The sequence below is a fragment of the Neopelma chrysocephalum genome, unplaced genomic scaffold (genome assembly GCF_003984885.1).
Source record: "Neopelma chrysocephalum unplaced genomic scaffold, ASM398488v2 Primary Assembly neopelma1_71, whole genome shotgun sequence".
NCBI classification, from domain to species: Eukaryota; Metazoa; Chordata; class Aves; order Passeriformes; family Pipridae; genus Neopelma; species Neopelma chrysocephalum.
In genome coordinates this window covers 2,195,178-2,209,153 of record NW_020897731.1, presented here as the reverse complement: position 1 = coordinate 2,209,153, position 13,976 = coordinate 2,195,178, and the positions used below count along the sequence as shown (strand labels likewise).

Here is a 13,976-nt window from a genome sequence, read left to right as displayed (position 1 = left end):
TCTGAACATAAATCCAAACATGATAAAGTCAACACCACAATAAAGTATTCTATTTAATGGATTATTATTGTTGTTAGTTTTCTTTAAGTTCCGAGAGAACGCTACATTATTCTGTATCCTTTGCCATGTGAATATGTTCCTTTTTTTTTATACTAAACAGAATTTTAATCAAGCCTCTGGAAAACAAATGAAGTTGCATAAAGGCCAATGAATATTTGCTCTGCAAGGAAGGAATTCAAAACCAAATAAACCAGAATTTAAATGAGTGGGAATCAATATCTCATCACCTCCTGCTGTTCCTTCCTGATGAACATTTTTAAGTACAGTTTTGGGTATGAACTGATTAGAATTTGTGAATATAGGAAGAAAAATGTACTTTCTGGAATAACTTCTAAAAGGTGTAGGACCTGAAAAGCATGGTGAAAACCATGTGCTGTGATGTTCTTTAGTAGTACCGCACAGAATCATGTCTCTAGACTCATATTTTTATGGTCCTCAAAGCAGACATGAATATTTCTTCTTCTTCTTCATGATTGAAATAAAATGCTACAGGGAAAACAAAAGGAACTAAAAATGTAAACCATGGGGTGCTGCTGAGCAGAGGTAATTGTCTCCAGTGATGGATGTGAAGCACATGCATTTTGCAGATGAAGAGTAAACCCCCAAAAGAAAGTATTGCATAATCTTTTTGTCTGTTCTTCTAAATGTGCTTTCAATTTCCATACTGCTGATAGAAATCTCTTGGGTCAAATTTCGTGCCTTGTCATGTTTTCACAGTTGTCTTTTATGTACACCCAAGCATTTCAGCTCTGCCTACTTCAAACACTTACATTGGACTCAATTGCTTCTTGAAGAAGAGCAAAGCACATCAGGGTACACTAGAGTTTTTCTCTCTATAATTAGGGGTAGCAGCTTCCTTCCTATCTGTTAGAGCAGCGAGGAGCAACTGGAAAATTGCCACTATCAGGGCCATCTTTAGCAAGGATTCAGTATCCACATCCTGTTTCATCTCTCAGTGTGGTTGTCCCTTGTAAACAGAACATCCAGCACATGTGTTAAAAGTGCCTCTTGAAAAGGATTGGACTATCATTTCATTCGGTGTGGTTGAGTCCCTTCCTTGTAAAAATGAACCAATAGACGTAGAGATCTCTGTAGTGTGTAAAAGGTCTAATGCCTACAGTATGTGTCTTCTCAAGACCTGTAATACTCTCCTTCCTCCAGTCCATGCTCAGTGTTACAGTCTAAGGTGCTTTCCTCTGTCAGGTTGAGGAGCAAAGGAAAGTATGAAAGTACTGAGTACCTCAGCTTTGTAGCTTCCATGATGCACCTGTACTTAGCAGGACTGGGCAGGGTTAGATGAGTGAGAAATAACATCTCACACCTTTTCTCCCTTTATTCTTAGCCCATAAAGAAATGCTTTTAACAACAATACATTTAATGGTTATTTGTGAACTTGAGAGGCTCCTTCATTCAGGAAGAATGAAGAAACTTTCATATTTTTAACAGTAGGTGTTGTGATCGTGGTTATCTCTAACTAGTAAGTCTTACAGGAGACACAAGTTGAAGCCTCAGAATTTACACTAGAGGACACACCTTGTTGACCTGGTTTCATGCAGGTCCTTCAGCCTGGGCAGACAGTAATCAGAATAGCAGCTCTTCTCCCTTTACTTAACTGCAAAGGTCTGATGTGCCATATGGGTTTGAGACGTTTAACATTTCTATTATGTCAAAATTGTTTGGATAATACCACTGATGCTTCTAAAATCTGTCAGAAATAGTTTTGAGAAGGTCCCCTAATTATTGCAGAAACATATGTGCTTATTCTGCAGATGTGTTACAAAGACGCTCTTCTGGGATTTGTCTCCCTTAGGCATTTGCTGGTGGACTGAAAGTGAGCAATTTGACAGGTTTGACGCAGGTCTGATTGAGAGAATATTGTTTTCCACACTACTAGTTTCATTACCAGACACATTAAAAACAGTCTGGAGTTACTGGCCCTAGAGAAAAAAAATCAAAATTAATTACCTAATGTATTTGTTTTGGTAATGAGAAACGTCCTTCCCTCTTTAAACATGGCTTTTTTTACCCATGTAGTAGAAGAAGAATGATGCAGGACTTGGCTTTATGTGTATGTTTGTGTCAGACCTGTTGCAGTTATCATAATAGCAGAATATTGTGTCATCAGACCATCTTTACAACTTTGTCCTTTGGCTAGTCCTGAGCTTTATTTACCCCATCTTCACTGAGATACAGAAAAGAGCAAGAACAATCAGATTTCTTTCTGTGTACTGCTTATAAATAATGGGATAAAATGCCTAATTTATATATCTATATAAAATTTTGTGTGTGTGTGTAGGTATATAGGATACAATTCATCTTTTGGATTATTCAAATTAAAGGGAGGAGATTGTCTTCAGTCATCTTTCATTGTTTAGCAATTTCCATTTATTTTAGTTACTTTGACACAATGGAAGGTGCTGTTTAGAATAGCTTGCTGCAGTAACTTTTATCTCAAACTAAGATGGTGCCATCTGCTAAAGACACCTTCTTTTGAAATTACATCTAAAGACAGGTCATCTTCAAAAGCCTAGAGAAAACAGAGCAATCTGTGTATTTATGCAGCTTTCAAACTTTTCAACTGCTGGAATATAGAGCAGCTGATGGTTGTTTTTAGAGAGAAACCTAAAAATTAGTGTCACTTTTTCTGTTTTCTCACTGTCTAAAGGAGCTCAACAGAAACCGCAGCTTAACCTCAGCAGTTCAACCCTGTTTTCTCTTTTCTTCTCATTGTCTCCCCATTGCAATAATCTGTGTTTAAGCACAGACTTTGACAGCCATGATCTGCTGTCACGCTGATCAAACTGTCAAGCTGCTTCTTGCACTTTAGGAAACGGAGTTTATAGCCTGCAGCTCCCAAATCTGAAGTGTCTGGTTGCTGCCTAGGAAAGGATATCCTTATGTGCCCAGGCAGATTGCAGGTGAGCACAGCTGCAGCACAAAGGATGTGACTCTTGAGAAATGTTTAAACCATAAATTGTGTTGCAAAGTTAGAAGTCCCTGATTTTTCCCTTTGATATTGCGAAACCTAATTTTAGTTAATCTGGTTAAGAACTTTTTATCAATACTAAGTCATAAGCCTCCCGATCTCAGCCATGGTGCTAGTTGTTCATTAGAGTCATTTAATAACATGCTGTTTGTTTCTCTAGATTACAGTCAGAATGAGTGAATTTAATGTTGTCTCCTATAGAGAGTTTTGTCTAATTCATTAGTTCCCAGTCCAAGCTTTACACTTTATCTCCTTCAGTGCTGCCTGCTTAACTTCACCAGCCTCCCCTGTCTTGTGCCATTATTGATGCCTGTTTACCATCTTACTCCTTACCCCTTGGTCCTGGCCTCCCGGTTCTTCACTCTCTGCTCTCTTTCCACTCTCTGTCTCCTGGACTTCTCCTGCTTCTTTCTCTGCCACCCTGATGACTACTAGTGCCATTTGATGCTATCAAACTTTAATGTCAGCCCACCTCACCAGGGAGATGTGATGATGATTGCAATCCAGCTTAGTGTTTGTGAAGACACCTGGGACCAGGAATGAATGCTTGTCGGGCCTTTTTGTTGCTTGAATTCTTAAAACAGTTTTTCTGTGCCTTTAGTATTTTTTTCAGCATTGTTCACTGTCTATCAGTCTTGGTGATAAATTGATGCTTAATTATTATGTTGGTATGAACATCGTGATAAGGTGGTTACAAAGAGCTGTAACCCAGAATAAGAAGTTGATAAGTTTAGGTCATGATCACAAAATTAAGGAAGGGTGGGATTGGTAATGGTTTTGATTCTGGAATGACTTTGACCTGCTGGAGCTCTGCTCTGATGCCAGCGTGTGTGTGACACAAAAGAACTCCATCACAAAATTTTTTCTCCTTGTCTGATTTAGGAAACTGCCAGGCAGAAATGTCTACGCCCAGATGCACAATGAAAAAGAGCAGGAGATGACAAGCCCTGTTAATCACAGTGAGGACACCCAGAACATCATCCAGGGTGAGGAGTTTATTGATGATGATCTGGACTCTCAAACACTAGGTAACGCAAGAGGTAACTTCATTTTTAGTTTCTAAATTTTCATAAGTAATTGATTGTTTTCCTTTTAGCTCTTTTTCATTTTCTGTTCAGTCTCAGGAAGACACAAATGGTAACACCACTAACAAGGGATTATCTCAGTCACCTTCTTTTGACTTGCTTGAGATACAAGCTAATGTATGGATGATATGCTATATAGAGCACGAGTACAGAGATAGTAGTTTAATATCAGGAGACTGACTTGGACAATTTTAGAGATAAATTATATTTGGGAGAATAGGATATAATCTGCAACAGTTGAATTCACTCAATAATTTCCAGAATTAGTAGAAAATTGAGTTTAGGCCAGAAGGATTTGTAGAGTCAATGCTTCTATGATTTCAGATGGATTGTATGAAGATCCATTGCTATATTTGCCTTCATATTCCAGTGGCATTTAAGGTTTTTGTGATTAGAAACATTAAATTTATTCATGTATAAAAAGTATCATAAGTCTTCCTTAATTTAGCTATTGACTTTCTTAGTATTCATGAGGTGGTTGTAAGGAAGCCACAAGGGAAACTTTCTGTGAGTATCTCTCAGATATGATTTCAAAGTCAGGTGGAAGTGTGTATCCTGGCACCCTGTGGGTAGTTTTAATGTAACACGGGGTGCTGATCTATAAAATTCATTTATTGTAAAATTTACATTGTGTTCAGACTGCTTTCAGGTCACAGTCTGAAAAATGTAGGACAATGTAAAAAACACCCAGTTCCATTTCTGCACATTTTGTGAAAATAAATCAGATAACCCAAAGCCTTTGGGATTTGTAGCAGTAGATTCATGGTGTGAAAGGCAATAGTAATGTCTTCATGAACTCCATGGAAGATCTGCTTTAGTTGCACCAGAGGTAGCCTGGTGAAGACAGAACCTGGTCAGAGGAGAGATTTCTTTATCTTGGCTTTCACCTTTATTGTTTGTTGTTGATGTCTTTATTTTCACTTGCTGAACTACGCACCACTTCTCAGTTCTTGAAGGTGTTAGCTTTGAACACAAGGGAAGAATCCAGCCTCTTGCTTTGCTTTGTATATTTCTATCTCTCTTTGACAACCTTTGTGTATGAGTATCACTGTGTTTTCATTCTGATTTTGCAAGATGACCTTGGTTGCCCTCCTGACTTTACCGGAGTTAGTCCCAAAAACAGCTGTGGAAAAACAAAGTCTGTGTTAAAATTGTTTGATGAGATCATCTTCAGGGTCTTTAGAGGAGAAGCTGAATGCTAACAAAGTCCTTGCAGACATGCCTATTAAAGTGGAGCATTCAAACACCTCTAGTAATGTACAAAAGCATAACTTTTAATGGTAGAAAATCCCTTATGGCCTATTAAAAAAACCAGGCAGCTTGGGATGCTGGAATAAAGAAACACTACCCTGATTTGTAACACATTCAGAATTAATCTCTGCTTGCCCTGCACTCATTAATCAGAGAAAAGAAAAATCTTCTATCTGGGCAGAGCATTATTTTAGGGTTAAAGAGCACAAGATCATGATGTTTTGATGACATAAGACAGTTAGCAAATGCATAGCTCGAGGTGATTTGTGCTTCTGCCAGGATGTCAGCACCAGCAGCCTTTCTAGGAGAGCGTAAAGAGCTCATTTCTGTGGATCATAATCATCCATATTTGTCACCTACTGTACAGCTTTTAGACAGAATATGTTATTTAAGACATAAAACTATACTCCCACTCGCCCTACTGTTTGGTTATTTGCAATACTTTCCACTAGCTCTAGTATTGCTCAGTTCTGCCAAGAAAATATTCCTGTTAATGATACTCTATTTTATCTGGCTAGACTATGAAACATGTTTTAATCCCTGCTTTATATTAAACTGTGGTGTACGACATGATTTGCAGAAGGTTCCTATGCTATGGAGATCCCTTCTAGTTCTGGTGAGCTTTCTCCCCCCCTGTTGGGAGATGTCAGTAGCCACCTCCACTCCATGCACAGGAGGGAGTTACAGGCCTGGGTTTCTGTTTGTTCTCTCTCTTCTCATAACTTTTGAATTTCCACAGTACAGTATTTCCAGACTCACCCATCCACTTTTTTTGTTTTCTATATATTTTATGTTGCCTACTTTATCGCAACCCCCACCTTGGGACTCCTCAACACCATTACCTTGCAGTGACTCCTTCTGGGAGAAGTGGCAACTTGAACAGCTACAGAGTTCCCTTATTGCTGATGCCGGTCAGTGTCCAGTCCCAGGTCAGTGGCATGTCGAATGGACGCCTCAGGTTCCATTCTCCTCCCTCACCTGCACCCCTCGAGACAACTACACCTTTATAAGCCACACAGAGAACCAACTTATGCTGTCACTGGGATAGAAACCCTAGGAATTCACCACAAATCCACCACCATGAGCAAAAGCTTTGCGCAAAAGTGTGCTGTAGGTACATGGAGCTGTTGCACCAACCTTCACCTGACCTGTTGTTTGATAAAGCCACTCTCTTATGCAATTGACTTGTCCCTGCAATAAAAGGGGGATTTATTGTGGAGTACCTGAAATACACTAATGTTGGCCTTTTGTTTCTGTATTTTCATAGGCAATCACTCAGGCGTGGTTTTGAGCATCAACTCCAGAGAGATGCACAGTTACCTGGTTAGCTGATATTTGCAGCTGAACAAAAAACCCGAAAGACTCTTCTCTGTACCATTTTATTTTTCCCTGGTGATGTCACAAAATTGCAAATATGGCTGTAAATGCTGATGGAGAGGAGGTTTCATATCAGTCCTGTGGAAAAAAGCATCCATCTTCAGTTACCAAGGGCGAAGGATAATATGTCGTGTTCGCTCTATGGCCTGGGAACTCATTACGATTGAAACTCAAACTATGGTAGCAAATTTGTAGCCCTAGGCACCTTCAATGCCACCTTATTTCTTTTCTGTATATGCTCTATTTCTTTATGTTTATTTTTAGAATGATTGACTGTAACTTTTTAATTATATTTTTAATTGAGGTATTCAGCAGAAGGCTGGGACTCTTTATCCTGGAAAGGTGATTTTTACACAAGTGACTAGACCAGAACAGATGGTTGATCACAATGACAATTTTTTTAGGAGGCCAAGTGTTTCTGTACTGGGAAAGGACTGAGTGAGAGACAAATGCACTCCTAGTTGAGACAAGCTCTTAACTTAAACATGTGTGAGACAATCTAATGAATTTAGGCTTAGGTCGTTCTGTGGATTAAAGGAAGCAAAATGTTAATTAGGATATCTCATAATATATGATCATGCTCTTGTAAGTGTAGCAAGTCCTGACAAACTATCAGCACCAGTATCTCCCCCAGTCCCACCCTGGATGAAAGAAAAACACCAGCTTGATACTATTTCCAGACCAGGTGCCTTCACTTGCAGACAGTCATTTCAGTTCCTCTCTCCTTTCTCCTGAGTGAACACCTCCAGGATGATGGCAGCTGCCAAATGAGTTATCCTGTAAAACCCTGTGCTAGTGGCCTGTCTCTTTTTAATTTCCAGAGAGTGTAAATACTTCTTTTAAGTCACTTTCTTTGTATGGTTACTTTTTAAAACTTCCTATTCGGGCAGATATGCCAGACAGGTCAGAGCTCTCCTCTGGGAACGGCTGGGTAGCACCACCATCTCCTTCCCACTGCATCCCTGTTTGAGATTTCCTCTGGCTCTTTGCCCTTGCGGGTTGGAGTGGGCAAACTCTGACCTTTTCCACTAGGGTTAGTTTGACAATCTGAAGGGTCATGGGGAGGATGGGATAGGATTTAGGGGTTCGTATTTCCTTCCCATCACCACAGGGTGTCACTCAGTCCTCACCACCGCTCACCCCTATTCCTGAAGGGAGGGCAAGAGAGGGAGGGAGGGGCTTCTGGAGGAGCTGCCTGCAGAAAGGCTAGTGAGTCAGGTCAGTGTTTCCTAATCCCAATTTTGTAAACTGGGTCAGAGTTTCCTAGTCTTGACTTCTGCATCCCTAGGGAACAGCAGCACAGTGAATCCACACCACTCTTGTCTTTTCTCTGCCATTAATGTCACCTTGTAGGAAACTGAGTGTGGTGTGATGAGCTTAAAGGTGTGTGTGTGTGTGTGGCACAGCTGCCTGGAATTAGGATGCTTCTCTCAGAAACCTGTATAATCTCTTTACTTCTTGCCTTTAGAGAATAAATAACTCTGTACTCACTGAATGTCATACTGATGCTAGGGACAAGCTCGCACACCACCTTGTTTAAGAAGTATACAGATAGCTAATTACATCATCCAGAACAAGCAAACAGAAAATAATAAATGCTAGTAAAATAGAAAAGAACTGTTTAAAATTATTGTATGCATTGGAATCATTCTTCCATGTAGCTGTGGATATCCTAGAGCATATTGTCATCGAATGCAATGGACTGGGGTGTAATAATTCAGTGTAGTACTGTAGGCTCTCACAAACCCCATAAGATGTATGTGTAAAGCACAAGAAAATCTAGATTATAAACTTACTGTAAGGAACTAGGTGGATAAGTTAGAGTGAAGATTCTGAAAAGCACTTGCAAACTGCTCAGGAAAATAATTTCAAAAACTGTTCTAAAATTTCTGCCTATTTAGTTGTATAGTGCCATGTAAATTTATTAACAGAGAAGCACTGCTGCATTTGACTGTTGTATGCCAGACTGTATGGAAATCCAAGGTCTTAAAGGTATCTGAGTCTGAGTTTCTTGAAGAGAAGCGCAAATACAAAATATGCTGAGCATTGGAAACTCTCAGGATTGTTGCAGCAGGGGCTTTCCCTCCTCACCAGCTCTCCTTGTTTTTTCTAGTGGAGTGAGCTGGAGCAGAGAATAAAATAGTATTACAAACATCTTACTTGTTCCTGTGAAATAAAATCTGAAGTGGGTTATTTGTATAGGGCAGGTGAGTGGCAAACCACCCTCATGGAAAGGGATGGGTGGAAGTTCTAGCTTGAGATTGTTCTACATGGTTAGTCTGATTGGCAAAGGACTCTATTGGAACTAGGTCACACATCTAATTTATGCTTTAACAGCTACTTTTATACATTTAATTCAGGCTGATTTGTGTCTCTGATCACAGGAGTCTTTTGGAACGCAGTAGAATATTGCTTGGTACTCTAATTAACACTTAGCACAATATAGTGCCTGTAATAATGTTTTTCAATGCTAATTAATTTGATTCATGCACTACTCCTGTGAGGTTGGTTTGTCATGTCTCAAAAACACTGTTTTCTAAAGAGATATTGCTATTGCTATAACTTTATTAATAATACCCAGCAGATAATAAAGGAAGCCCTTGATTTCCCAGCAAGAATAACTTTAAAACAAATTATTTTAAAACTGAAAAAATACTATTACCATTTTCTCATTCATGAAACAAGTTGCTTCTATGCACAAGTGCTAGTTACACATACATGCACACACACATGCAGTATTTTTACATGTTGATCAAATTTATTAGTAAAGACTTTGGGCAAGTTATTTAACCTGTACGTGCCCCTGTTTCCCCACCTATAGAATGGGGCTAATAGTAATTACCTACCTCACAGGGGTATTGTGAGGCTAAATTAATTACTGTTAGTTCAGGATCATCACAGTCAAAGAATTTTGGGAGCATAAAGTATTAATGGTTTGACTTTCTTTGTTTTACTTGTAATTATTGCTGTTCTTAAAAGTAGTCTACTGAAACCAGCTGCAATTATGTATAAATTAAAAAAAAATACATATTCCAAAAAAAGGTACATCACTGGTAAAAAAAAAAGGTAATTTTATTTAAACACTGTTATTGGAACATATGGTTATGTGGTAGCACTACAACATTGGCTATGATTTTGCTGTTACACCGTAATATCTTCAACTTACCTTTCTTTAGTGTTATTTGATCAAAAACCGTATAAAAATGGGCACAGTGATATTTATCAGCACTGGTATTGAACTATACTGAAACCAACAAAACTGGCAAAGCACTGGCCTCATTGGCATCTTTGGCCTTCTTAAACTCTGATGTATTTGCAATTTCAAAAACACCCTGTACTTTTCAGAGTGCTCCAAACAGTATGATCTGAAGGATTCTAACAGATCTGTCAAGATTTACAGCTGTTACCTTTGCTTTCCCTTTTGACATTGAATGTTTTATATGGCTTTTGAATGGTCCATCCATATAAAGTACTCAGAAATGCTCAAAGTACGTTTAAGGAAAATCCACACAGTGTTAATTATTTTCTCAAAAGTAAAAGCATTATAAACCAGTGTATTTTTGTACTCTGTAGAAGAGGGTGGTGGAAATGGCTGTGAAGAAATAGAAGGTACCAGCCTGAGGCAAGATGTTATCTCCAATTCAAATCCAATTTCTTGGAATCATTTTATGATATTCTTATTGAATTATATGCCTCTTGATGAGTGTTCTTCTTTCAATGACTGGTGTAAAGAGGAGTAAACTTTACTCCATGTAAAGTAGATGATTGGTTAAGTTACTGTCCTCTAGACAAAAACAAATCAGTGTTTTGCCACTGGTAGTTCCTAATGCAAAGCAGGTTTCATATGACATGATTATCCTGGTTAGCTGTGTTTTAGGCCCAAGGAGACATCCCTTTAGTGGGAATGCTCTACCTACTGTATGCTGTATCTTAAATAGAGGCCAATAGAATGGATCTGCAGTAGTTTCCGTCCTCCTTACACAAACACATGCTCAAAGAAATGTTTGGGAAAAAGAAAAAAAGAAAATATTTATAAGAAATTAAATACATGCATTGTTTGCAGTAACTTTTTGATGACGAACCAGTGGTTCTGATAAGCTTTGAATATCTAGTGTTATTTCAATTCAAATACAATGTTGCTAAGTTGATAGAATCGATGACAATTTCAGTCATAGATTTTTCCTATGTTTCCTATAAAAGAAGTTTTGTAATTTTTCACTAATGAGACTTTGGAGGTGGGGGGGGAGAGAAACTAAGAATTTTATTTCATTGCACAGTCCCTGTCAGTTGAAGTTATTATAGTTGTTTTATTGTATATTGATTGATACCACTGTATTGTTTCCATCTTCATTTTTTATTTCAGCTTTTTAGATGAAAGTAAGTGCTTATATCTCTCAAAATATTGGATTTCCACCAGGAAGAAATTTATAAGCATTTACCTTTATAAACATTGATTTTTAAGATGCAAAATTTGTTGTGTCTTATAAGGCCATCCAAAAAGCAGCTTCCAGGCTCATTTTCTCTGTTCTAGTCCCAGTTGCACATTGCTTCTACAACTTTCTTCAAGAGAATGGCATATAGCCGAATCATACTAGTCTGAGAAAGTATTTTTAAAACTTTCATTAGAATATCATTTGATTGACTGTAAGTAGGTCTGCTCAGATGGTTTTCTTAATGTTGTTTGTATTTTCATGTTCCTTACTTCCTTTCAGTATCTCAGTATTAGCCCTTTCAGTGCCATTTAAATGCATGTTTATTCCTGTGATGTTTTCACTTTTTTTTAGTCTATAATCAGCAAAGTGACAAATAACTTAGACCCTCAGTTAGCTTTTGTAATTTATAGCCTAACCCTGCAGTCTTTGGGAAATGTCAAACTGTGCACTCTTAATTTTTTAATCTTCTGTCCCAAGTTAGCCCTTCTACCTGATTGATCACCTTGGCAGCATTGCCTCCAATTCTCTGTGTAACCTCAAGCTGGAGGGGGTGCAGAAGGGTTTCTCAGTGTCGAGGTGGACTAGAACAGTTCGTTTCCCATGTCTGAATGGGAACATCATTCAGACAAAGTTTTTATTTTTCCCCTCTTTTCAAATACGTTGCATAAGCAGAGAGGATACTTACCAACACGGAATGGTACTTCAGGCTGCTCTGAAGGCTAAAGAATGCATTCCTCTTCGAATGTATTTCCACTGAAATTGATACATACGGCAAGTTAGTTATATGATTTTTAATATGTGAATCTCATTTCCGTAAGTCTTCAGTCCTGTCCTTTTTCCTCCTGTTAAATGGAGTAGCAGATTACTTACAATATGAATTGTGGAGCCATGTATGACTTTCATTCTTTTGATTCCTTTTTTTTCCTTATGTGAAGCTTGTCATCATTAGAGTTTTCAGGTAGTTTATGTGCTGGTAGCTGAGATGATCTTCTATAAGACAGTATCTAACACAAGAAATGCTGGAAGGCTTAGGAATATGTACTCTGAAATTATATATGACATAGCTGTGTGAACAAAATCCTTATCAAAGAGCTGTTATGGTTTGTATTAAATACTTTTTAATAGTATCTCTAAAAATACATGTTCTTAATTGCAAAGTCTTTGTCTCTCTGTCCTTCCAGATTGATTTTCTTTTAGAAGTGACATTTACTAGCCCTGACAAGAAGTAGATTCTTCCCTGACACAAGTAATTTTGCTTAATATTATTTCCTTGCAAGACCTGAAGGCATTACACAAACTTCAGCTTTATTGATCAGACTTGATTTCTGAGTTTCTGTAGAATTTGCATCTTTACAATGATTACTTGCAATACAGAGGACATAAAGCCCTGTTGAGCAGCAATAAGATGCAGCAATACATGGCACTACTTAAAAAATATGCCTTTTTTGCACATACTTCTAATGGCATAATGAATATATTAATCACCAGGAAGGCCAGGCGTTCCAAACAACTTTCTTAGCATGTCTTATATTTCTATGTTATTTGTTGCTAATTTTAACCAGCTTTTGATACTTATATTTAGTTCTTACTGACAGTGTCTGCTCTCGCAGATCAAAGCGCATGAATTGGCTTATTCGCTTCTTCTTTTAAAAAGAAGTATTAATTCACACTGCTTATTGATTAAAACAGTTTATAAAAGGAAATCTTTCTGAAATTGTGAAAAAGATATTTTTAACAAGGACAGCTCATACAGAAAAACAGCTGGCTTGTATCCATGTGGCTTTTGAGATATTCTTGTTATGGATTAAGAATAGACTGTGCAGAAGAAGACATGTAACCCCAAACATCAGTAACATGCATGTGGGCCGTTTTCAAATAGTAAAGCCAGACTAAAGGAGAATATTATAATACACCACCTATAAGTCCCAGATTCACAGCAGAGCATTTAAATGGTTAATATTACACAATATCTTCACAAACAAGATGGTAAGGCAATTGCCCAATTCACTGGCTCCATTTGCTTGTGAATACACTCCTCTCTTTGGGGTTAATCTTTTGAGATGCTGAACTCTTCAGAGAAGTCCCTTGCATTGTTTAATTCTTCCAATTCTTTGCTAAGTAGCTGGTGACACTTTATAGGAAAAAAATTTACTCTCTTCTGTTTCTCCTCCTTTCTTCCCCCTCCTTTTGTAGTCCTTTTGTTCTTTTTCATTATTGCTGCTGTTTTTTGCTCTGCCTTGCCTGCCTTCTCTTCCTGATCAGTTCTCTACAGATCACCTTTTCTTCCTTGCTTTTTGTTTTGCTTTATGTTCTGTTTCTGTCTGTGTTTTTATTTGGATATGCACCCTACTGTGTCCTGAGTGATAGCAAGAAGAATCATGATCTCTTCCCCCTCCCCGACTTTCCTCTGAGCTCTGCTGTATTATCTGGGTTGATGAGGTTCCCTATGATTTATCTCACTGCAGTCCATCCTTCCTGTTTCTTTCCCACTTTGGTATCTTTTAATCCTTTCAGTTTTAATTTTGGCTCTCGTTTTCTCTAAATCTTTCTGGAACTCTTATCCTTTGCCTTTCCAGAACTTCTCTCAGATGTTTGTCCCAGAGAGCACATGCTTCTAGTTTGAGATGTGGATGAGTGTTGTACTCCCTGAAAGAATAAATAACTAGTATTTCCTGTCTCATATATAAGTGTATATATTGACCTTGCCATTGGTCTGTAGTGAAATTATATATTTAATTGGCAGACAGCTATATCTATTATCTCCAAAATGCCTTTTTCTTCCTC

General features: G+C 38.1%; 1 protein-coding gene across 1 annotated transcript in view; it reads left to right on the top strand.

Annotated features, from left to right (window-relative positions):
• Positions 1-8,389, top strand: part of SORCS2 (sortilin related VPS10 domain containing receptor 2) — a 559,300-nt gene extending 550,911 nt beyond the window's left edge. Inside the window, 3 exon segments of the mRNA XM_027686434.1 lie at positions 3,929-4,086; positions 6,232-6,311; positions 6,650-8,389. Coding sequence (XP_027542235.1) covers positions 3,929-4,086; positions 6,232-6,311; positions 6,650-6,673 — 262 coding nt within the window. The 3' untranslated portion in view covers positions 6,674-8,389.
• Positions 8,390-13,976: the final 5,587 nt, after the last annotated feature.